The sequence below is a fragment of the Phyllostomus hastatus genome, unplaced genomic scaffold (assembly GCF_019186645.2).
Source record: "Phyllostomus hastatus isolate PE091 unplaced genomic scaffold, TTU_PhHast_1.1 phas_contig_40, whole genome shotgun sequence".
Classification (NCBI taxonomy): domain Eukaryota; kingdom Metazoa; phylum Chordata; class Mammalia; order Chiroptera; family Phyllostomidae; genus Phyllostomus; species Phyllostomus hastatus.
Genome location: NW_025333872.1, coordinates 95,256,467 through 95,278,611, shown reverse-complemented (window position 1 = coordinate 95,278,611; position 22,145 = coordinate 95,256,467). Strand labels below are relative to the sequence as shown.

At 48.2% G+C, this 22,145-nt stretch overlaps 2 protein-coding genes and 1 non-coding gene across 4 annotated transcripts in view; 1 reads left to right on the top strand and 2 right to left on the bottom strand.

The window, feature by feature from the left end:
* Positions 1-7: 7 nt before the first annotated feature.
* Positions 8-10,175, bottom strand: ACAT2 (acetyl-CoA acetyltransferase 2). The gene is made up of 9 exons (XM_045842742.1): positions 9,997-10,175; positions 9,245-9,379; positions 5,988-6,169; positions 4,447-4,564; positions 3,476-3,619; positions 2,185-2,307; positions 1,469-1,623; positions 635-745; positions 8-219 (listed from the first exon to the last, which is right to left on the bottom strand). The coding sequence occupies exons 1-9, from the start codon at positions 10,049-10,051 to the stop codon at positions 49-51; spliced, it is 1,194 nt and encodes a 397-aa protein (XP_045698698.1). The 5' UTR covers positions 10,052-10,175; the 3' UTR covers positions 8-48.
* LOC123822335 lies at positions 7,010-7,113 on the top strand. The gene has a single exon (XR_006786302.1). It is a non-coding gene; the product is annotated as a small nucleolar RNA U13 (small nucleolar RNA).
* Positions 10,176-16,335: 6,160 nt separating the features above from the next.
* LOC123821736 (WT1 associated protein) overlaps positions 16,336-22,145 on the bottom strand; it is a 24,011-nt gene continuing 18,201 nt past the window's right edge. For both annotated transcript variants that reach the window (XM_045843441.1, XM_045843440.1), the window contains exons 7-8: positions 18,879-19,033; positions 16,336-17,575 (exon numbers count right to left, since the gene is read on the bottom strand). In XM_045843441.1, coding sequence (XP_045699397.1) covers positions 16,992-17,575; positions 18,879-19,033 — 739 coding nt within the window. In that variant the 3' untranslated portion in view covers positions 16,336-16,991. The remainder of the gene's footprint in view (positions 17,576-18,878; positions 19,034-22,145) is intronic.

The window sequence follows — 22,145 nt, the reverse complement described above, 5'->3', positions numbered from 1 at the left end:
TGTCTTACTAGTTCAGAAGGAAACGAGGTTCAGGTGAGCCCAGCGGGCTCACCCTCTCTGGACACACATTGCTATCCCCATCCCGCCCCCGATGCACAGGGCAGCGACGCCACGGCGCCCGCCCTGTCGCTCCATCGTGTGTAGCAGGGTGACCAGGATCCGGCAGCCGGATGCCCCCAGAGGGTGCCCCAGGGCTATTGCCCCTCCTTGAATGTTGACCTAAGGGGGGAAAGATTTGTCACTTTGTGGTAATAGGTCAAAATCCTAAACTAGGATCTTTTTCCTCTTAATGTTATACCAGTAAGCTACCCTTTTCCACTGCTTAGGAACTGATTTATAGCTTTGTGACATCTGTCCTGACTGCCTTCCCTTATTTCTTAGTTTAAAAAATTGTTAAAACCCTATTCCCATTTCAAGTAAAGGAATGTTGTCAAGGATTTTTGCCTTGGGAAACAAGTGAACCCGTGAGTCCCAGCAGGGACTTCAGTCTCGTAGCCACCCGTTACGACTGCGTGGCCAGTGTCCGGGAGGTGCCATCTAACTGCACACACATGTGGGTTTTGCTGTTTCCGGTCAAAACTGCACTGCGAAAGCCCGCCTGCAGGCTCTCCTCAGGGCTGTGTGCTCGCCTTACCTTCTCCGGGTTTAATCCAAGCTCCTTAGCCACTGCGGCAGACTGGGCTGCAAAGGCTTCGTTGATTTCAAATATGTCCACGTCCTCCAGTGACCAACCTGCTTTTGCAACCTAAAGGAGAGATAATGGGAGAGCTCTAAAACTTGACCCGTTCTTCGCTGTGGGTAACAGTGGGACACACTGTGGTATTGACGGGTCTCCAAAAGCTGCCGATTGGGTTCCCTAATCAGCCTAGTGGTGATGCCACATTTTGCCTTAGACACCAATTCTAAGACAGTAAGGGTAAAACAATCCTCAGACATTCTAAACTGTCTTAAATGTTGAACAAGTAACACCTCTCATGTGTAAGAGAGGTGATACAGCAGAACTGGTTCCCCTAAAGCAGGGGTGTCAAACTCATTTTCACGGGGGGCCACATCAGCCTCACAGTTGCCTTCAAAGGGCCGAATATAATTTTAGGACAGTAAATGTAACTACTCCTTAACAGTTAAGGGAGAGCTTGGCACTGCTGCCAGGTAGAAACAAGGTGGAGGGCGGGATTCGGCCCACGGGCCTTGTGGTCGCCACCTGTGCCCTAAAGCACGTGATCCCAATGTGCAGGGCAGGAAGTGACTGAGCTCATTTGAGGCTAATTGGAAGACTTTCATAAAAGGGAAACAAAGCCAGTGAAACCTGATAGGAATGAACATGAAAGCAAAATCGAGCTCCGTCTTGGCATTTTGGTGCGGAAAGCACCTCAGAAGGTTTACAGAAGGCAGAGCTTCAGTGCAGAATGACAGGTGATTGTGCTAGTCCCCAAGACGGAAACGAACCAACATCCAGAATTAAACTCACAGCTTGCTTTATTGCTGGAATCGGTCCTGTCCCCATAATGGAAGGCTCCACACCGGCTTGTGACCAGGAGACGATCTGTGCCAGAGGTGCAAGCCCACGGGCGTCGGCTTCCGACTTCCTCATGAGAACCACTGCCGCCGCGCCGTCGTTGATGCCTGCAAAAGGCGACTGCCTCAGTGTCTAACGTGGGGCTCGGGAACTTCTGTGTGTACCCGAGTTCACTCGCCTTCTCTCACACCCGAAGACACGAGTGAACACACCTTGGCAAAGCCGTCTGCCGTATTTCTGGTGTTAGCATGTAATCAGAAATGGTACCTTAGGCAATATGGCATAACTGACCACAGGACACTCTAATGGGAGGAAACGGAAAGAGTAAAGCAGTGGGGCAGAGGAGGGTGACAAGAAATGGAAGGAACAGCCTCACCCTCACAGGAGGCCATGGACTTCCTGGGTCTGGGGAAGGACAAAGTCTGTAGATAAAGGAGGGCTCCCTAATGTGTTTTTGCATCTGTACATCCAGTTGGGCAAGCTGACCCATTCATTCAGTGTATATAGGATAAGTCAGTCAGACGTGGAGAGACTAACGGTTAAGTCTGGAAAACATTTTCCCCTAAAGCAGCAAAAACAAGGTTTTAGAATAACATGTACAGAAAGTTAATGAGATAACAGAACAAGGAATTACCCTGGCAGAGCCACCAGAAGATGGCGTGTCTCACCTGAAGCATTCGCGGCGGTCACAGTCCCCGTCCCGTCCGTGAGGAAGTAAGGTTTCAGTTTAGACACGGCTTCCATGTTGCACCCGTGGCGAGGGAACTCGTCTGTTTTGACTTCAGTGAGACCTGACCAAAAGACGAATGAACCCTGGATTAGAACAGAGATGGCAGGCAGCATGCTGGGAAGGCGGGTGCCTCGGGCCTGCTGCATGAAGATTCGTATTTAGGAGAAAGGTTTACTATAAAATACTTTCATTCCAATAAGACAAAAGTATGCACGAATAAAAATTGTTATGTTAAAACATCTGTCCTGATGGGTGTGGCTCGGTTGGGCATCATTCTGCAAAGTGATTCCCAGTCGGGACGCATGTCTGGGTTGCGGGTTCCATCCCCAGTCAGTGTGCATGAGAGGCAACTGACCAACATTTCTTTCTCCTTCCCTTTCCCTCTCTCTAAAAATAAATAAATGTAAAACATTTCATGAGCGCTGTCGTCAAGAGACAGTTTGCGTTTTCCACATCCACAGCCCTTTCTGAGGAAGGCAGGCACAGGCAGTTCTTCGTGCAAAACGGCCGTGGTCTCGGGCACAGGACTGGGCTGGGTGTAGCCGGCTGGACCCGGGGATGGGAGAGCCAAGCTCGTAAGGGTGGGCCATGAGAGATGTCAGTTAACACACTCGTAGAGCTTGGGCCCCAGCTGGTGCAGCTCGGCTGGTTGAGTGTTGTCCTGCAAACAGGTCACTAGTTTGATTCCCGGTCGGGGCACATGCCGGGGTTGCAGTTTCTGTCCCCAGCCCTGGTCAGGGTGCCTGTGGAAGGCAACCAAGTGATGTTTCTCTCTCACATCAACATTTCTCTTTCTCCCTCCCTTACCCCTCTCTAAAATAAAAGATTAAAAAAAAAGGGAGCCAAAAATATCCACCCAAGAAATACGAAATGTATATAGAAACAGCAGGAAGTAAGGGATGTTTGCTGTGGAGGAGACCCGGCCTGTGAAAGGTCAGCGGCCGCTGCCTCACAGCCCCGAGCCAGAGCCCCGGTTTCCCGGGAGGCCTGCGCCACCCCCAGGCAGTGTGGGCTCCCGGGGTCGACAGCGTCTGAGCGCGGTGCCAGTGCCCACAAACGCCCACCCCACACCCATACTCAGGTGCGTCCGGCTCTCTCCTTTAGTTACAACCCGAAAGATAGAGCTAACACTCAATTTGTGAACAGTCCCATCTGTTGTTCTTTTGGATATTGCTCTTACTTGTAAATAGCCGTGTTGATGTCTAACTCATTGGGATTTACACACCCACCTTTTCTGGAAGTGACATAAACTGGCACAATCTCTTTGTCGAAATGGCCAGCCTTCTGGGCGCTCTCTGTCCTGTTCTGGGACAGAACTGCCAGCTTGTCCTGATCTTCTCTGTTCACTTGCCATTTTTTGGCTACATTTTCAGCTGTGCAAACAATAAAGCAAAACCAAACATTTTCAGGAACTGACTTCTGGTGGCACCAGTGTTTCTGAAACAAGCACGGACCCCCCCCCAGCAGCAGGCTCCCGGGCGGGCAAGAGACCACATTCTGCGTGCGACCCTGCCTCCCCCGGCGATGGGCGTGAAAATGCCGGCAGGGACTTTATCAAGAAGCCGTTTTCTTTCTCTGCTTCCTTCTGTCTTTTCCTTTTAATGCAATTCTAAATTTTCAGAAAAGTCCTTTATGTTTATTTTTGCCCCAGCTGGTTCCTCATTCTCTTTCTGAACCATCTGAAAGCTAAAGATACCATGCTCCTTTACCCCTAAACTTTAGCTTCGGAGTGTATGTCCCCCCAAACAAGGCCATTTGCTTATGAAACTGTAGCTTCCAGAATCAGGAAGCGGACCCCTGGCATGTCACCATGATCTAACCCCTGGTCCCATGTGCCAGTTTCACCTGCCGTCCTGATGGTGTCCTTCACAGCTCATTTATTTCTTCAGGACCCAACCCAGGACCATGCGTTGCATTTCACTGTCAATTTCTTTAGTTTCTTTTTAGTTTGGAAGAGTTCCTCAGACCAACTTTGTGTTCCTTGAACCTTGTTATTTTAAAAAGCAAGGACCAGTTCTGTTGTCAAATAGCCCTGATTTGGGTTTGTTGTTTCCTCCAGATCAGACTAAGACTATGCAGAAAAGCAAGGAATCCGACCAAACGGGATTTCAGAACGAGGAGGGAAGCTCCTGTGGAGCCGACTACCATAGGACTTTCAACCTGCTCACAGTTCGTATGTCTTCAGCGATGTGTGCCTTACCTGTAATGCCCATGTGGTACTTGTGAAAAGCATCCATGAGGCCATCGCAGAGAATACTGTCCATCAGTGGTGTTTCCCCCATCCTGACTCCCGTCCTCAGGTGAGCCAGGTGAGGAGCCTAGAAGCAAGAAATACCAATGAATTTAGGCTTGGTTATAGCCAGTCCTCTCCTCAGGATTCCACTCTTAACTAGCCAGTGGTCCCTAAGTTCCCACCCGTTCCCCTTGTGACCTTCTCCCCAGCGCTGGCCCACCCCCCTCCTCACCCAGGGTCCAGGGCCCGAAAGCCCCTGGAATCAGCAGACCAGTCCACCTGTCTGCTCCCGGGAGCCTGTTACTCTCCCCCCCACACTTCCGTTTTCTGTCAAACCTATCCCTTCTGTGTCCTCTTTCCTTAAGAACCTCATTCATTCTTTCCAAAGAGGCAACTAGTTATCTGCTTATCAGGGGTATCAAACTCATTTTCACCGGGGGCCACACAGCCTCGCAGTTGCCTTCAGAGGGCCGAATGTAATTTCAGGACTGTATGAATGTAACTGCTCCTTAACAGTTAAGCGAGAGCTTGGTGCTGCCCACTGGGTAGAAACAAGGTGGCGGGCTGGATTCGGCCCGCAGGCCTTGTGTTTGCCACCTGCGGCTTAAGTGATACTAACAGTGATACTTACTTTGATGGGACACATAATCCCTACGGTGAGAATAATCAGGTTGCCTAATTAACTGATGGGGAGGGATGTGTAGGTAGGGTATCCCCTTAACGCTTACCAACTCCGTGGCAGCCACAGCAGAACACAAGGATCTGGAGCCAGCAGACCTGTGCTTGGATCCTGGCTCTGGGCCTGAGCGGATCACAGGACACCGAGTACCCTGCAGGGGCCCTCGCGGCGGCACGTACACACGCACCACCTCTGGGGCTTTACGCTCACTGCGTTCGCCACCTCCGGCTGCCCCTCCTGGGCCTCCACAATGGCTGGGCTCAAGGGGCCTCTGTCTGGGGGTCCCCGGGCAGACCCTTGAACTGCCTGTAGGAAGCAGGGGGTATACTTTTCCTCTTTGTTGTGCCAGTTCAAGGGATGGAAATTGGCGAAGCGAATCCCACCTGGCAAACTAATATTATTAGAGAAGGGCGCTGCTCGGTGGTCCTCTTTTCCACGTTTTATACCTCCCAAAGGTCAACGAAATTTGGTCCCTGAGGTCCTCCTTGTCATGTGCAGGAAGGTAAGTGGCAACATCTGTTCTTGACTTCTCCTCAAAATGAGAAAGAAGTTCAAGACCAAGGACATCTATTGACTAATAACATTATAGGTTTGATTCAGAAAATACTTTATGCTTCGTTAACATTTTATAAAAACTATTCTGTTCTAATCACGCTGGTTGACAGGCTTTATTTTCAACCCAAATTTCTCACATAAATCTGAAAAATAATGAACACTCAGGAAGGGATCGAGGCTGGGTCCACTTTTTGTCTGCTTCCTGTTTGGTCCCGGCTCCACCACGCGTCTACGAGCGAGAGCTCCGTGGCAGCCACCTTGCCGCAGGGCTCACCTTGCTCATGCTTTCCATGCCCCCGGCAACCACGATGCTGGAGTCCCCCATCCTGATGGACTGGGCTGCGAGGCACACAGCTTTGAGGCCCGACCCGCAGATCATCTGGCAGCTCCACGATGGAACAGAGTAAGGGATCCCTGCGCTCACGCTGGCTTGTCGAGTAGGATTCTGCCCGCAACCTGGTGGAAGGAACACAGAGGACTCTGATTTTTTATTTTATTACATCAAAAATAAAACAGGTGGGTGGAGGCACATGCTGAAGCAGGAGCTGGCATCTGGGTCTCCTGCTACTGTCAGGGCAAGCTCCCCCGGGGGCAAAGAGGCCTAGGCGCACTCCACACCTGTCCCCGCCCCCGCCCGGCCCTCTCGCACACGTGATCTCGTGCCGCTGCTCTACAGACATTTGTGGACACCAGCTTTCTTCTCCAAGAAGTCACTGGTGCCTTAAGAAGGAACTGTCTTCTGGACCTTTTCATGAGGCTTGCATAAGCCCACACTCCCTCATCAAGTAAGGGCAGAACATGGGCACTGACTGTGTCTCTAACTAGGCCGCGTGCCCTGTGGCCAAGGCTCCGATGCCTCAGCCGTGGGAAGGTTAGAGGGTTCCCGAAACCAGAAAATCTCTGATGAGAAGCACTTCTTTCCTGAACGCTCACCACACCGTGGTTAACTGGTTACGCAACGAGTGACGCACAACAAAAACCGCCTGTGGGGGAGAGCTGACGGAGTGGGAAGGAACATCACACACTGAACTTAATCCGGCACCAGTGCAGGGGACGGCACTGAAGGTGTCACCACTGTCTGCACCAGAGGGTCGGGCGGCGTTTGTGCGGTGGCCACTCTACTGCACACTACCCACACGCCCCTGCCCAGCGGCTTGCCTTGGGGAAGCTGCTGGAAAAAACTAGCAAACGGGTCATTGACCAAAATGTACAGGTTATAGTCATCACACTGTTATTAATCTGGGACTAGGCTGGACGTTGAGTAGATGCAGGAAAAACATGAAAGAGAATATTAAGGTCCTTTTGTAGTTCATAAGCGTGATGACTGGGTGTTCACGCTCTTGTGTGACATGTACCTCCCACAAACCTAGTTACGACATCGGCACATTACCTGTCTGACATGAAAAAAAAAAGAATATTAAAATATTCTAAGGTAAACTCATAGGACACTAGTTAATGAAGGAAATATTATTTCAGGTTCCTGCTTTTTTTAAATTGATTTAAAGAGAGAGGAAGGTAGAAAGAAACATGTTTGTTGTTCTACTCATTTGTGCATTCATTGGTTTAGAGCGAGAGGGAGGGGAAAGAAACATTGATTTATCGTGCCATCGATTCATTGCTCTTTGTATGTGCCCTGACTGGGAATCGAACCCACAAACTCTGGCACACCAGGATGCTCCAACTGAGCTACCTGGCCAGGAAAGGTTCCTGCTTTTTAAGCTACCATGAATTACATATGCATTTAAGTAAATAAGTCCTTTATAGAAATTTTAGCCCTGGCTGGTGTGGCTCAGTGGATTGAGCTCCAACCCTGCAAACCAACCCTGGTTCGATTCCCAGTCAGGGCGCATGCCTGGGTTGCAGGCCAGGTCCCCAGTTAAGGGGTGCACGAGAGGCAACCACACAGTAATGTTTGTCTCCCTCTTTGAAAATAAAATAAATAAAATCTTTAAAAAAATTTCTGCCCTGGCTGGCGTAGCTCAGTGGATTGAGCGCGGGCTGGGAACCAAAGCATCACAGGTTCGATTCCCAGTCAGGACACATGCCTGGGTTGCAGGCCACGGCCCCCAGCAACTGCACATTGATGTTTCTGTCTCTCTTTCTCCCTCCCTTCCCTCTCTAAAAATAAATAAATAAATAAAATCTTAAAAAAAATTTCTTATGTATTTATTCATAATCCTCATCTTCAGGTTCTAAAGAGTTAAGGAATGAATGTTGAGCATAATTAGTTAGTAGTTTAGCATTTTGCAGAATATGATCTCCATGAGAACGAGAATTTCCGCCTTTTATGAACATTGCTTATCTCTAGCTGTTAGGAACAGCACATGGCACACGGCCAGTGTTCAGTACATACTTGTTATGTGATTGCGGAAGACATCTGGGCTACAGGGCAGGTGTGGGTTCAGGGGCTGGCTCCACTTCAAGCTGTGGCCTTGCCTGAATGACTTAACCTCCCCGAATTTCCTTCACTCGCCGACTCACTGCTACATGAGGTTAAGGCGAGGACTAACGCCGTGCTCGGAAGGCCCAGCACAAGCAGACCCTCAACAGACACAGCTCCACGTTCATCAGCATACGTGCAGGTGCTGGAGGCGAGACGCGGAAAAGACAGCAGAGCAGCCAGTAGGTGGCTACCCCAAGGCAACTGGGTGGGTGTGAGTCCCAGGTCTGGGAAAGAGGGCAGAGCGACGGGAGGGGACGAGTCCGAGGCGGCACTCGTGTATTTAAAGCCCCGAAGAGTCACGAGAAAGCAGCGTGCCCCCGGGTTAAGGTCCATACGGAGAAGTGGGGGAAGGGGAACTGGGAGGAGAAACTACACAACTGCAACGTAAATACGCAGGAAAACGGGCCCGGTCTCAGAGAGAGTAAGGACAAAGCCGGTTGTTAGTGAGCACCGCCAATTACCACTACGGATCATTAGAACTGATGTGACTGAGTGGTCATGAAACCGGTTCTAATGAGCTAACTGGGAACTGGCAGGGACTGCTGGTCCATCACACCCGGCGGGAATGGGGGGCCGGAACACTGGGGTGACTACCCGCGCCCATCCCAGCGGTGGTTCAGCCCGCCTGCAGCAGCGGGAGCCAACCTGCCCTACCAGCTAAGTGAGATCTGCGGGGGCGGGGGCCTTACCTGCGGGGTTGGAGCCCCACCCCAGCACCCAGCACGGTAGTGCGGGGCGCAAAAGAGGATTTCGATACATTTTTATTGAATGTGCGCCACTGGAGGGAACGGGGGGGAAGGGCCGTGCACCCTCTCCCGTGTGCCACGCGGGCCCTGCTTCTAAAGAATGAGAAGGCGGTGGAGGAGGGCGGTCTGGGGTCGGTCATTCGGGAAAAGCCTAGTAAAGAGGCCGAGTGGAGAGACGCTATTCTGGGGACCTGGCGGAGGGGCGAAAGGAAGCATGCTAACGGAAGGAACTCTGGGAGCCGCGTGTGTGAAGCAAGAACACAAGTTGGGGTGGGGGGCGGGGGTCGTTGATGGGCTGCTTCTAATACACGGGACCCTCTGCCGGGGTCACGGAGGAGTTACCCGCTGCCAACACGTGTCCAAATATGACCTCCGACACCTCTTCGGGAGCCACGGCGGCCCTCTTCAGGACTTCTCTGATGACAGTTGAGCCCAGCTCGTGGACAGGAACGGTGGACAAGGCACCATTGAAGGAGCCTAGGGCAGAAGGGAACGCGGAGGCGGTAAAGGGGCCGCCCACGGCGGGGGGCCGGCAGACCCGGGCTCCCCCTCCCCCTGCGCAGGCGCCCTCCGCAGCTCCTTGGGGTGCAGAGCGGAGCGCGTGCGGCTCGCAGCAGCCGCGACCCGGGCAGGCGGCTCCCAGAGCCCGCGGGGAGCCGGCGCTCCATCCCCAGGTCCCAGCGGAGGGGCCGCGCTGCCCTCACGGAAGAGGTCGGCCCTCCCGCGCGTCCAAGGGCTTAGAACGCTACAGCACTAGGGAGGGGAAGGTCGGTCCCAGTAACCCGGGGACCACCGGCAAGACCTCCGCCGGGTGCCCCGACTCAGACCACGCCGCTGCCCAACTCCTGAGGCCACAGGGCCGAGATGGCCAATCAGGAGGTCGCGAGAGAGCGCCTCTTCCCGTCAGCCAATGACAGAGTCGGACGGCGCAGTGGCTCTATCCCGAGAGCCAATCAGAGCACGTGAAAAAGAATTATCCTCACCGGGCGAGTGGGGTGGGGCCTAAAGGGTCGGCCCGGGGAGGTGTGAGACTCCTAGTTCGGAGGGTCCCAGGCGTCCCAGGGATCCCCGCGCGGGACCCGCCGGCCACTCACCTATGGCGGTCCGCGCCGCCGAGACGATAACCACGGGGTCAGAGTCCGCACTCATCCTGCCACACGACCACTTCGCGCGCAGCGGAGGACACGGTGCGGCAGCTAGCGAAGCAAAAGCGTTCTCCTGCGGCTGACCGACCACCCTGAGGGGAGGAGGAACCGCAGGTCGCCCCGCCCACCGCCTGCGCAGGCGCGAGGGGCCGGAGGGGCGGGGCTCGGCCTGGAGGCGGGACCCCTGAGTAAGAAACTCACTGCCCACCACCTCTTGAGACCAGCGTTGCATTTTTCTGTCCACGTTTTTGTTTTGGGAGGGGTGTCGGGTTTTTTTGAACTTAGTGTTTTGCGAGTCAGTGAAAGCGTTACACCCACCACTGGAATCCCAGTGGCGAGGATATCAGTGCGAATCCTGCAGGCCCGAGGGCCGCGCCGAGGTGTGCTTTTGATGTCCTGGCATCGCGAGCACCGCCCCCACACCCCACACCCACACCCCACCCCCGTTTTGCCACGGCGCCCATTGGGGGTTCACTTCGGCTCTCTCTGCAGATCCGTGGGCGGACTCCGCGCTATGTCGGGTCAGCTGCACGTGCCTCGGTGCCGCACAAGTCTAAAGGATTGCCTCTGGCTGCAGTGTGCACAATCCGAAGGGGAGCATTTCTTCTGCGTGAAACCTTTTCCGGCTTTCCGCCCCTCCCTGGGCGAAGTTCAAAGTCTGTCAGAGCTCTGGAGGAACCTGAACTTCTGGCCCCGGCCGCTTGACAGCCCCAGCTCTGGCTGTGTTTCCCCTGGACACACCTCGCAGGCTAGTCTCCCCGACAGGGGTCTGTCTGGCTTTGTCATATTCTCTCTAGCACCTGGGACAGTGTCGGACACCCAGGAAGGACTTAGTGCTTATCAAATGGTAATGGATGTTCAGGATTGTCATCTAAAAGCTTTAACAATTCCCAGAGCTGCATGAAGTCCTGTCTCGGTAAGACAGAGGTTGGAGTCAGCCAGCGAGTGGAGGTTTCCAAGTTCTAAACCGGACCAGCTCAGCGGAGGCCACGTGGCGGCCCCCGCACACTCAGAGACGGAAAGCAGCCACGGAGGAGGATCTGAACATAAAAACCCCTCACTGAAAGTCAGCCGTGGCGAGTAGTCATGTCCCAGGCCTGCAGCTGCCTGGACAAAGGTCGATTTTTACCTTAAGCCAGCCTGTCTATTGTCTGTGCATCTGAGAACACACCCTCCCTGGAACGTCGGAATAACCCCCTTCCCAGAGCCCTCGAGGTGCACCCGCTGCACCGGAGCACAAGCCCACAGAGCCCGGCGTCGTCCCCTTGTGCCCCGCATACACCTCTGTGCTGACAGTGCTGCTCGTCCACTGTGCCGTCCCCACGGGTGTGGAAGTGTGCTCTCCCCACGTGTGCGTCTCTCCGCTCGGCTCTCTCTCCAGGCCCCAAGACCGCCCGGCTTCGCTTTCTCCTGCCCCCTAAATCTATCACCAGTGAATTTCACATAACCCGCCTTTCATCTCCTTCTTTGATGGTAGTATATAAAACGAGCTGCAAAACTGCCATTTTCTGGAGCACTTTTTCAGTCGAGATTTGTGCTTCCTTGGCAACTGTCAGTTTGGCTCAAATATACTCAAATAATTCTGTACACATCTGGATGTTTCTTATCTCGGCATGAGTATTTGAGTAATAATGAACATCGAATAACCATCAGCTGTCAGTGTTGGCAAAGTGTGTTTGAGTCAAGGGTAAACACTTGGGTGGGACAAGCAGGGATGGCTGGAATTTCGTGGTTATTAGAGATGATACATTTCACCTCTTTCCACGAATCTAGTTCTGGTGAGTGATTTCCAACATCCGTTTTACCCCATCAAACCAGCCTCAGCCTTGGCCAGTGTACAAACACGTGACCCAGTCTTTGCAACCAAACTGTGAAACAGATTTTCCTTATCGTTTGAGCCAGAAGTAAGCTGCTCTGACAAGCCCACAGAAAGCATTCTGATTTATCCAGGCTGACTTCTTGGTAGAAAGCTGAGATTTTTAGATGTTTGGTAAATCAGGGAGAAACAACCTAACGCACTAGCAAAGAAAGGGCTTCTAGACAGGCGGTGCCGCTTGTTGAGGACGCTGGAGCAGGAGACTTTGTCACAAGCTTGTAGAAAGAAAATCTGTCCACCAGCCTGGGGAATCCTCCTGAAAAACTTTCAAGTAGACTGAAATGTCATTCAGTCCTGGGAACCAACATCAGGACTTTAAAGACAGCTGTGTGGATGGGTCAGACAAAGCAGAGAAGACAACGACAGTGTAAGCCCCAGATGGGGGTGCTGGAGAGCGAGAAGCCAGAGAGACAGGCACAGGGATGAATCCGCAGTCCTCCCCAAGAGCTCAGCAGTGACTCTCAGAGTCCTCTGCCTGGCCTGTGTTCCCCGTCTGGAAGCAGGAGAGTCCAAGGAATTTAAGGAACCTGTCCCTCAGCTTCACGCTTTATTCTATCCCACGCCCTCTCACATCTTCGGCCACTCCTGTCTCCCTTGTGGGCTCACTTTGACAGCTCCTGAGTATATTCTCCGAGTCTTCCTTTGCACAGGAACCCTGGGTAATACGGTCACTCCCATGGCTTCAGTTACCTCCATTTGGGGACAGCTCTGACATCTCTAACCAGTTGTTGCCCGAGCAAACAGGCCCTCTCCATTAAAACGTCCTGTAAGCACATCAAGTCGAACGCATCTAAACCTAACTCATTATCTCTGCCTCTTTCGGCCTTTGTTGCTTCCCTGTTCAAAATGTCAGCGAGCCCTGTAACTATCTTCTGTTAACCAACCTACCACGTAGCACTCCACTCGGGGGTCTTCCTGGAGGAAATGATGCCTATCTCCTGCAAGGTGCCCCTTGGCAACCTTTGTTTCTGCTTACCCTGTATTATAATCCCTACTTCCATCTGTCTCCTCTATTAGACTCCATAAGCTTTGCAGGACAATCTTGTTATATGGCTTCATGCACAGCTCCTAGCACGTTACGGTCATTAAATACGAATACTAATATATTCTTTATGACCAGTGCTTGGCACAGCTGACTATGAATATATTCTTCTGGGTGCAAGAAAAGTATTCACCTGTGTCCTTCCTGGGGTCTCTATCCAGATGCAACTGAAGAGCAACCATTAAGGAGATAATTGCTTGTTGTTTCCTGGCCACACAGCACCTGTCCTCTGCGGAGTCATCACAGTCCATCAGTCATCTACTCAAAGCTCTGCATGAGCCAAGTGGGGACTAAGAATAATGAACAGATGACCCCTGGCTGGCGTAGCTCAGTGGATTGAGCACAGGCTGCGAACCAAAGCACCACAGGTTCGATTCTCAGACAGGGCACATGCCTGGGTTGCAGGCCACGGCCCCCAGCAACCACACATTGATGTTTCTCTCTTTCTCCCTCCCTTCCCTCTCTAAAAATAAATAAATAAAAATCTTAAAAAAGAATAATTAACAGATGAAAGGAGAAATCGTTCTGAAAATTACACCCGGATCTAGGATCACAGACCACCTCGGATGGTGAGGAGGTCGAATGAGGAACCCCTGTGAGAGCCACGCTCCGAAGCCGGCTTCTCCCCAGGGGGCCTTGTGGGGGCCCAGGCCGGATTTCAGCGGAAGGCAGAATTCACCAACCTCCCATGCAGCACTCTCTTGTTGGTCTGAAGGGCTGGGGTAGGAAGCGTGCTCCTTCCAGCAGGGGTAGCTCAGCGCTCCCTCAATGGGTCCCGGTCCAAGATCAAGGGTTAGTGGCCTTACCCAGGGTTGTAAGAAGTGTTCATTATAACCCTGGGAATAAATGACCTCAAGAAAGTGTCATCAGAGAAGAGCAGTAGGAATGACTGGGTACAGGACAAACCACTATTAATGAAAAATAACATCTGAGAGAAAACTGTTAAGAAAGAATGGCTTTGAATTATGTTTGCAAGTATCCAAAAACTAGGTTGGTCAGTTGCATCGAATACACAGCTGAGAGGCCAGGAGAACACACACCTGGCGAGCCTTTTGTTACAAGCACTTTAGCAGTTCATTGTACCCATTAAACCTTACGTGGAGATGGCAACCGGGACACCAAGGCCAGACTTGGGCAAAACGTTCTCATTCCTCTTGTCCACTGCCATCATTTCCAAGGACCCAGCGAACCACTTCTGAGACCCAACCCTCTCACCTTAGCCAGCATCGTGAACCTGTACTTCAGATCTTTACAAGTTGCATTTATTTCCATCACCGCATTACCATTTCACGTGCTTGTTTCCAACAAGTGTGTTTCGGGCACAGCAACCATTCAGACTGCTGTGAGATTTCTTCAGAGATTAGGTGACATCTAATGTCACTAGGTGAGCTCAGGTGACATTTCTTCACCTAATGCGGGGATGTATTATGACACAGTGGCCAAGTCTGGCTTCTTGTTGTCAGACTGCCAGCTCTGAGGTGTCATCCAGGGAGCTTCTATGACACCACCCTCCAGGGCGGCTCCAGCACTTACCAGCCCTTCAGCAGTTACTTAATCCTTTCAAGAGCATTTCCTGTTGTGTAACTGGGGATACCTTCCACGTGCCTGCCTCATGGAGTGGTAATGAAGATCATAATGCACATAAAATACCTGTCAGTTTCTGGCATGTACATACTCAGTAGATGTCAAAAATATTATTTTTTTACTACTTTCAACTCTCTGCAAACATGTTCGAGTAGAAACATTCTGAATCTTGGACTTCGGCTGCCCTTAAAAAGTAACCGTCTTTGGCAGCATTCATCAAGCATTTGCCAAAAGTCTGGGTTTCTCAGTTTCTAAGAGACATCTAAAAAGTGCTTTCACGCCCACTGGTCCCGCCTGAGAAGTAACAGGCTTTTAACAGAGGAAGTCAACACAGGTAGCTGCCTTTTCTCTTTGACATCAAAGGTATCACGATCCATTTCCTTCAAGCTCCTCTTTTTCCTCTTTCAGCGGGGACGGACCAGCCACTTGTATCTGGGGTAGTTTGGCTGAGGGAGATGGCCTGTTGTTTGTGCTGGAACTTCGCTCTGAGACGGCGGTGGCAGCAAACCGTCACAGAGCGGACGCTATGTGCTTGGCCCTGGGGTAAGCGCTGTTCGACTCACCGCTTTTACTGCAGTCACACCAGCAAGTAGAGCCCCCAGTTCCCGACGCGGAGAGTGCTGACCCTGCACCGTCTGAAGTTCTCTCCGCCCAAGTTATTCATCTGTTAATGCAGACTCAACAGAAGTGTGGGCACTCGTGGTGACACGTAATAGGTCTATACGAAATTTAGTCATAAGATGCTATTAACAGTTGAACAATTAATTTCCTATTGCACACCAATGACTGCATAATACCGAAAGAAAAATTTCATTTTTTGTTTTTTAAGGTGGGCAAGTTAGAAGAACATACACAACAGAAAACAAAACCAAAGACCACAGTACTTGATAAATCAAGGCAATAAATATCGTTTAGTATTTTAGTACACGCCGAAGTATTTATCACTACCATCTTATTCAGCATTGTGTAGGCTGTTTTACTTACCTGACCACTGCACAAACAGTTAAGACAGAACATGCAATACTTTAAATACACCACGTGAGACCAGATAATACTCATATGCCAGTTAAACAAGCAAAGACACAGCAGTTTTCAAGTAAGTTGTACCTCAGTTTCAAGTATCGTAACTCCACTTCTCAGGTTCCTCGATATTAAAAGTCGTATCTAAAACAATACTGAGCTGGCACAAAATCCCATTTCATCTGCCTCGCTTATATGAAAAGCTATGGGTTCTGTAACCTTCAATAACATAGGCCTTGATATTAATGTTTGTAACACGGCAAACTTTGAATCTTACGTCTTAAAAACATTTTCTCCTTCATTCTAACACGCTGTAGCCTTACTGTATAATATTGGCAGACACGTTAATAGTATAAATCGGTTAAGTAGTATTTGGCTAATGTTTAAAAACAAACATTTCTGACTACAGATACCCTAATTACCTGAAATCCATTTTGCAAAAAACAAAGTCTGCTTTTCAACGAAACCCTTCCAAAGGTTGACTATGTATTTCTTTATACTTTTCTCTATTTTTGAATATTTTATAACATTAACTTTTATAAGCCAGGGAAAAAATTTAAAGTGCAGTCCTAAACTCCAACTTTGTTTTGCAAAACAAGGCATAAGTTTTTAAAAAATTTAAGTGCACCATCAAGATTGATGCATGGACTTACCTTTCACCTTTTGTGGTATGCTACTGAAGGATAACGAGTAGAAATTAAGCAACTCAATGAAAATAAACAAGTGCTAAACATGCACACACAAATGAGATAACAACTAATGCAGGAGTTACAATAAAAATTTTTATTTAGGTTTGGTCAGTACAGGTACGATACACTGGAGTCACAAAGCAATATGCATTAACGGGGTACAACAGTTCGTAAAAACTGAGTAACTATGCACACAAATTTCTTAAACATTCAGGCACCTAAAGAGAAAATGCACAGATGTATGGTGGAAAAAACTGTATCTAACACTGAAACTACTATAGGACTCAATCAACAAGTCCAGCTTTTAGTGATAAAACTACTGCACTGGGCATACTCGGCAGTCCTAACCCCACATCTACTCTACAAGTCCGAATGGTGCGCAGTATAGTAACAGCATGAGTAAGGAGGCCCGACACAGCACGGGCTCGGGAGACACAGATCTACACAGACATCATCGTGTTATACCTTACGGGAGGATTTCCATTTACAACTTCACATTAACTCATAGAAAAATAACCTGACCCTACACAAAATGTCCTTTTAGCAACAAAGTAATTAACTGTTACAATTTCCAAAGTGGCAGAGGTATTGAAGCAAAGGAAAAAAAAAAAAAAAAAAAACCACACACACACCCACCAAAAAAGGCAAATTGTGACAAAAGTATGCATTAATTTTCTCCATAGTAACCTCTCCCAAATTAAATGATACTGTATAAAAATTTGCTGGAAAAATATTACAAAACTGAACCCTGTACATTTACACTTGAGTCCAAGCCATTCTGAACGTGGCGGGAACCCGCAGTTCGGTTACCTTTCCCGCTCACCGCCTTCTCCTCTTGCGGGTCAGGGTTGGAGTCTGTGTCATTTGAGTGGTGTGTGAGAGAGTTTTCACTGCCCGTGGGAGAGTCTACGCTTTCATACCCCGCACTGAGTTGGTTTACGTAACTACTACCTCCTCTGCCAGTTCTCTCCTCTGAGCTGTCGGAGGCCTTATTACCGTTCCCCGGAGAAGGAGGAAAGCCATCTTCGGTCGCGTCCCCCTCCCTGTGCAAGCCAGACCCAGACGTCCTCTGGCGGGAGGAGCTGCCGTTACTTGGTCCGTTGGCCAGCCGGCTGCAGTCCTTAGCTGGGGCCTCCGCCTGCCCCGCGGGCTCGGGAGGTGTAGTCCTGCTGGTGCTCGGGGCCGGGGCTTGAGACTGCTGCTGCTGGTACTGAGCCAACTGCTGGCGCGTCTCCTTCAGTTGCTGCTGAAGAACCAGAATGGTGCTCTGCATGCCCTCGACTTCTTCGTCAAGCTGGATGATGAAGTCATTCAGTTCTGCGCAAAGGAGAGCAGAGCCTACTTTAACATCGCTTACAGTGTGGTTTAGAAGACTGTGTGTCGCGTGCCACAAAGCCAGGCAGTCAATAAATATTTCGGTGAACAAATACAATTCTAAGATTGATTTTAAAATAGCCATCCAAGAATGAGTTTGTTGTAGGGGGGGAAGACAGATGTTTAAAATAAATGTATTAAAGCCACCAAGTCTGAAGTGACTCAAACCATCTAGCACACACAACTGTCACAGCCCACAAATGCGCTTCACGTTTGCCTGAGCCACGCACGGGCCCACGTGGCCACTCCCCTCACTGATGCTCTCAGCCGGGGGCTGTTCCCGGCTCCACAGCAGGTGCAGCCCCGGGAGGACAGTGCGCTCCTTTCACCAACGCTCCAAAGAGGCCTCGGCCACGTAGCCAAAGGACTATTCTACAACACCCCCTGCCAAAAAGAACTCCCAGAAAAAATAGCTTAAAATGGACAGAACACAAATGTCCATTAAGTTCTAACAGCCTTTTGGGGAAAAAAAGAAGTCCTCACTACCATACAAAATATATCTCGTATTCACTATGTTTACAAAGAGTAAGAGCTAAGAACTGTTACCTTCAAAAGGTGATTTTAAAGATATATTTGGCTCCTGATCTTTGCAATGAACTGTCAAATACAGTAATTCATAATTTAATTTTCGGAGTTTAGATATTTTCCTTACTATTAACCTTCCTTATAAAGAGGAGAAGAACTACACTTGCTCCCTGCCCCCCCACCGGCCAAAGGATGGTGGCTGACAAGTTTGGTTTGTCTCAGTAGACTTAAATATTATCACATTCACTAGATGGGACCTTTCCAGGTACAATCAATGATATACTTTTAGACCACTGCGAACAGCCAAATACTTCCAAAATTTACACTTAGAAAAATTGTTTACATGAAAATACCCCCCCCCATTTTAAGCACTGACTATAAATGGTATATCTATGCAATGCCTCAGTAATAACAGGCTTACTCTTTCATCAAATCTCACCCCTGAAAAACAAACGTTTTTTTTATGAAATTTGCAATTAACGATCTGGAGAGTGGAGGGGGGAACGGGGTGGGGTGGGGTGGGGGACACACACACACACACACTAAAATTAAACAGCTTTGTTTGATGACCTAACTAGAAACCTTTCATTCATAATTTTATAGAACCATTGGCCAGAGTAATGCACATACACGGCCTAATCTGTAATACCACGCCTGGCTGGCAGTTTTATAAAGCAGTGCAATGTTAACCAAACTTTAAAAACAAACAAACGACCCTTACCATCCTGACTGCTTTTAAGCTCCTCACTGTATTTCTTCTGTAAAGCCAACTCTGCTTCAAGTTGTGCAATCCGTCCCTGGGACAGCTGCCTTCCCAGCTCTTGATTCTCCTGGATAAGCATCCGACACTTCGCCATTAACTTTTTGCCTGTTTGGCTGCAAAGGAAAGAGCCATCCATCACAAAATGAAGAACAAAACGCTCCACAACCTTCTTTGCCTGCAATCATTACAGCGACACAGGTCCCAGGCGCAGAACGCAACCACGTCCCAGCAGACGCCTCCCCACGATTCCCATCTTCTTCTCCGGAACACCTCCGTCGTCCGCGTTTCGGTGTTCTGCCGGCGCCGCGGTAGAAACACACCCTAAACCAAAAGCACCCGGATGGCCACCTTGTATTGCTATTACATTGATAATTCTGAAATCTATTTTCATTCCAAATTATCATTTGAAATAGAAACAGGCTAGTTAATTAACACACACCTCAAATATGCCAATATTAACACTAAGCTTTATGCAACAGAAAAGTTCTTGAAAAATTAAATGCAACATGACAAATGGGCAATTCTTTAAAATACCTAATGTGTGAAAATCAGTACCTGTAAATGTAAGTGAATGAGAGGACATTTATTCTTGCCAGAACAGCATTTAATAGAGTGCCTCCTAACAGGCAGTTCTCACAGGAACAACGTTTACTGCATTGAGGTGTGTTCGGTAACTTTTTAAAGAGGCATCTAGAGCCTTGAAACTATTTCTACTCATCAATTCCCCATTTAACTTCTTTATATGAAAAACTTCATAGCTATCTTAAAATGACACTAATTTTTAAAAATTTAATAGTGTATGTGGTTAAGATTTTATTCATGCTACAAAACCTTATCCTCAGGACAAAAAAAAACCCCTCTATTACTTATCACAAATGCAGACATGTGCCGAATTAGGAGTGCCATATTTCACCAGCCAGTTTTGTAGTGCTAGCTCAACATACAGAACTTACATGCATATATATATGGCAACTGCAAAAAGCACAAAAGCCCTAACAGCAGTCTCTCAATAAAACTTTCCTGCTTTTCTTTAGCCTCAGCAATCACAGAAATGACTTTTAAAGGGGTGTGACTTAAGCATATAATTGCAATGTTACCTTTGAGACTTGGACAGGAAGTTTGATATTGTGATGGTGTTAAGTTCAGAATAACTTTATTGGGTAAAAAAAACACTTTTGCTAATGCTTTCTTTTAGTGAGGTTTTTGCTTGCCCAATATACTATTTCAGAATGCATCTGATTCTATTAAGACTTAGAACTTTTAAAACGGGAGCACTTTGTAAATGATTTTCAGTGCTGCAAGGTCCTTTTGCCGACAGCACGTGTTCTAACCTAATATAACGCAAGCAGATTTGTAACTTGAGCTCCCTTCCACAACTCTGTGGGATGTACAACCTGCGTTACTCCGTTCACTGGAGCCTCAGGCGAAAGCCACGAGTCAGCCAGCCAGAGCAGGGCAAGGGTTTTATTCTCTCTGCGGCAACTGCATTAGCTACTGGTTCCTGTTTGCTGCTTCCGGCAGCTGGCTCCCACCTGCCCTGCGCACCCTCAGAGCCTCCATGGAGCTCGAGTTTAGAAATCCAGTGAGGAATAAAGAAAGGCCGGGCGCACTGGTGTCTCTTCCTCCCGGTTCCCTGCCCGCACTCCCGCAATTCTGTCTCACAAAGCATGTACCATCCATCAGTGTCTTCCAACTGACCCGGAAAATCTTTTATATAAATTTAGTAAAGATTTTTTAAAAAACAACTTAGAACAGTATACATTAATTTGTGACCTAATTTCATAAAGTAGCACAAATTGTGATGCAAAAATGTTTCATTTATGAAGTTGTAACTTTTTATAAATGTCCTATGGCTTCTAAAATTAATGATTACTAAAACAAATCTTAACAAAACTGTTCTTTAAACATTTTGTAACTTTGTCATTTTACTAATTACGTCATGTAAAATTTGTGTTGTGTTCATTATATCACAAAAACATAAGAACCTAAGAATCTAATTGGAAGTAACTGTCTCTGAAATAAAATTTGTTTTTAACTATAAAAAAAAATCCAACCCATTCCTAAAATCAAATAACCCACAAAGAAAATACAGTAAGGAATGAATTTGGGAGGAAAATTTATACAAAAGAATGGACAACGTGCATCGCTTTGTTTTCAAGGGGGCCAGGGTATCTTAGAGAGGGGCTCACTCAATCCCCTCTGTGTTTAAATCAAGGTGACAACTGCCAAAACGCTGAAACAGACCCTCTAAAACATACATATTATCACGTGCATAAAATATTTTAACTCAAGTGGACAAAGTAATTCAGGGACTCTTTTCAAAATGAAAAAAGAATAGGAAAAAATAAGTAAACCCACCCCACAACTCATTCTATTTGAATTATTCCAGACATAATATTGATTATGTACTATTTGATTAAAATCAATGATATATTTATAGTACTTAGAATACCCCAGGCTTATAGCCTACTTTAAAAAAAAAAACAAAAGAAATCTATTGATAGATGATTAAAATATACCAATACAATGGGAATATTATGTAACCATTAAAAAGGAAGCCAAATGAGAGAGAGAGAAAAAAAAAAAGTAAAAATGCCCAAGGGACAAAGGAAAACAAAGGCAAAGCAGCAAATCATCTGTAGGTATGTTCACATTTGTTTAAAACCAATACATGCACAGAAATGATCTCGATACCCAAGAAATTGTAACAGTGGTTTCTCCTCCTGGAGGATAACGGGGGAAAGGCAAGGTCACATCCAGGAGTGACTCTCACTTTTCGTCTTCACCTTTCTTCACGCTGTTTCAATTTTATTCATGATCATGTATTATCTCATTAGTTAAAAAAAAAGTCAACAGTAAGAAGGAAAAATCCCATAGACCCCAAAGTGACTGTTACCTAGATGCAAAGAAACGTGCTGGCTATATTGAAGTACATGTTCATTACACATTTTATAAGTTATTTCTTGACCTACTAAAAATATTTAGGCCGTTTCTACTATGATCTCAAATGGCACAAATTATATACAAAAGCCTTAATGCAGGCACAATAAGCTACGTTCCAACAGATTTGGTTACTTACCCTCCAACCCCCACAAACACTGGGACGTTCAGAGGCAGGTTTCTCGCGGCAGAGCCACACAGACCACTCCAACCCACCCTCTGCCCACATCAGTTCCCTAGAGCATAAACATACGTGATACTTACAATTGACTGGAATGATTAAGA

Excerpts from the sequence above, each read along its gene's own strand:
- ACAT2 (XM_045842742.1), bottom strand. The coding sequence starts at position 10,051 with ATGAGTGCGGACTCTGACCCCGTGGTTATCGTCTCGGCGGCGCGGACC. Across the intron at positions 4,565-5,987 it reads GCATGGAAAGCATGAGCAAG|GCTCCTCACCTGGCTCACCT; the intron begins GTGAGCCCTGCG and ends TCTTGCTTCTAG. Across the intron at positions 220-634 it reads TTGGATTAAACCCGGAGAAG|GTCAACATTCAAGGAGGGGC; the intron begins GTAAGGCGAGCA and ends TTCCCCCCTTAG.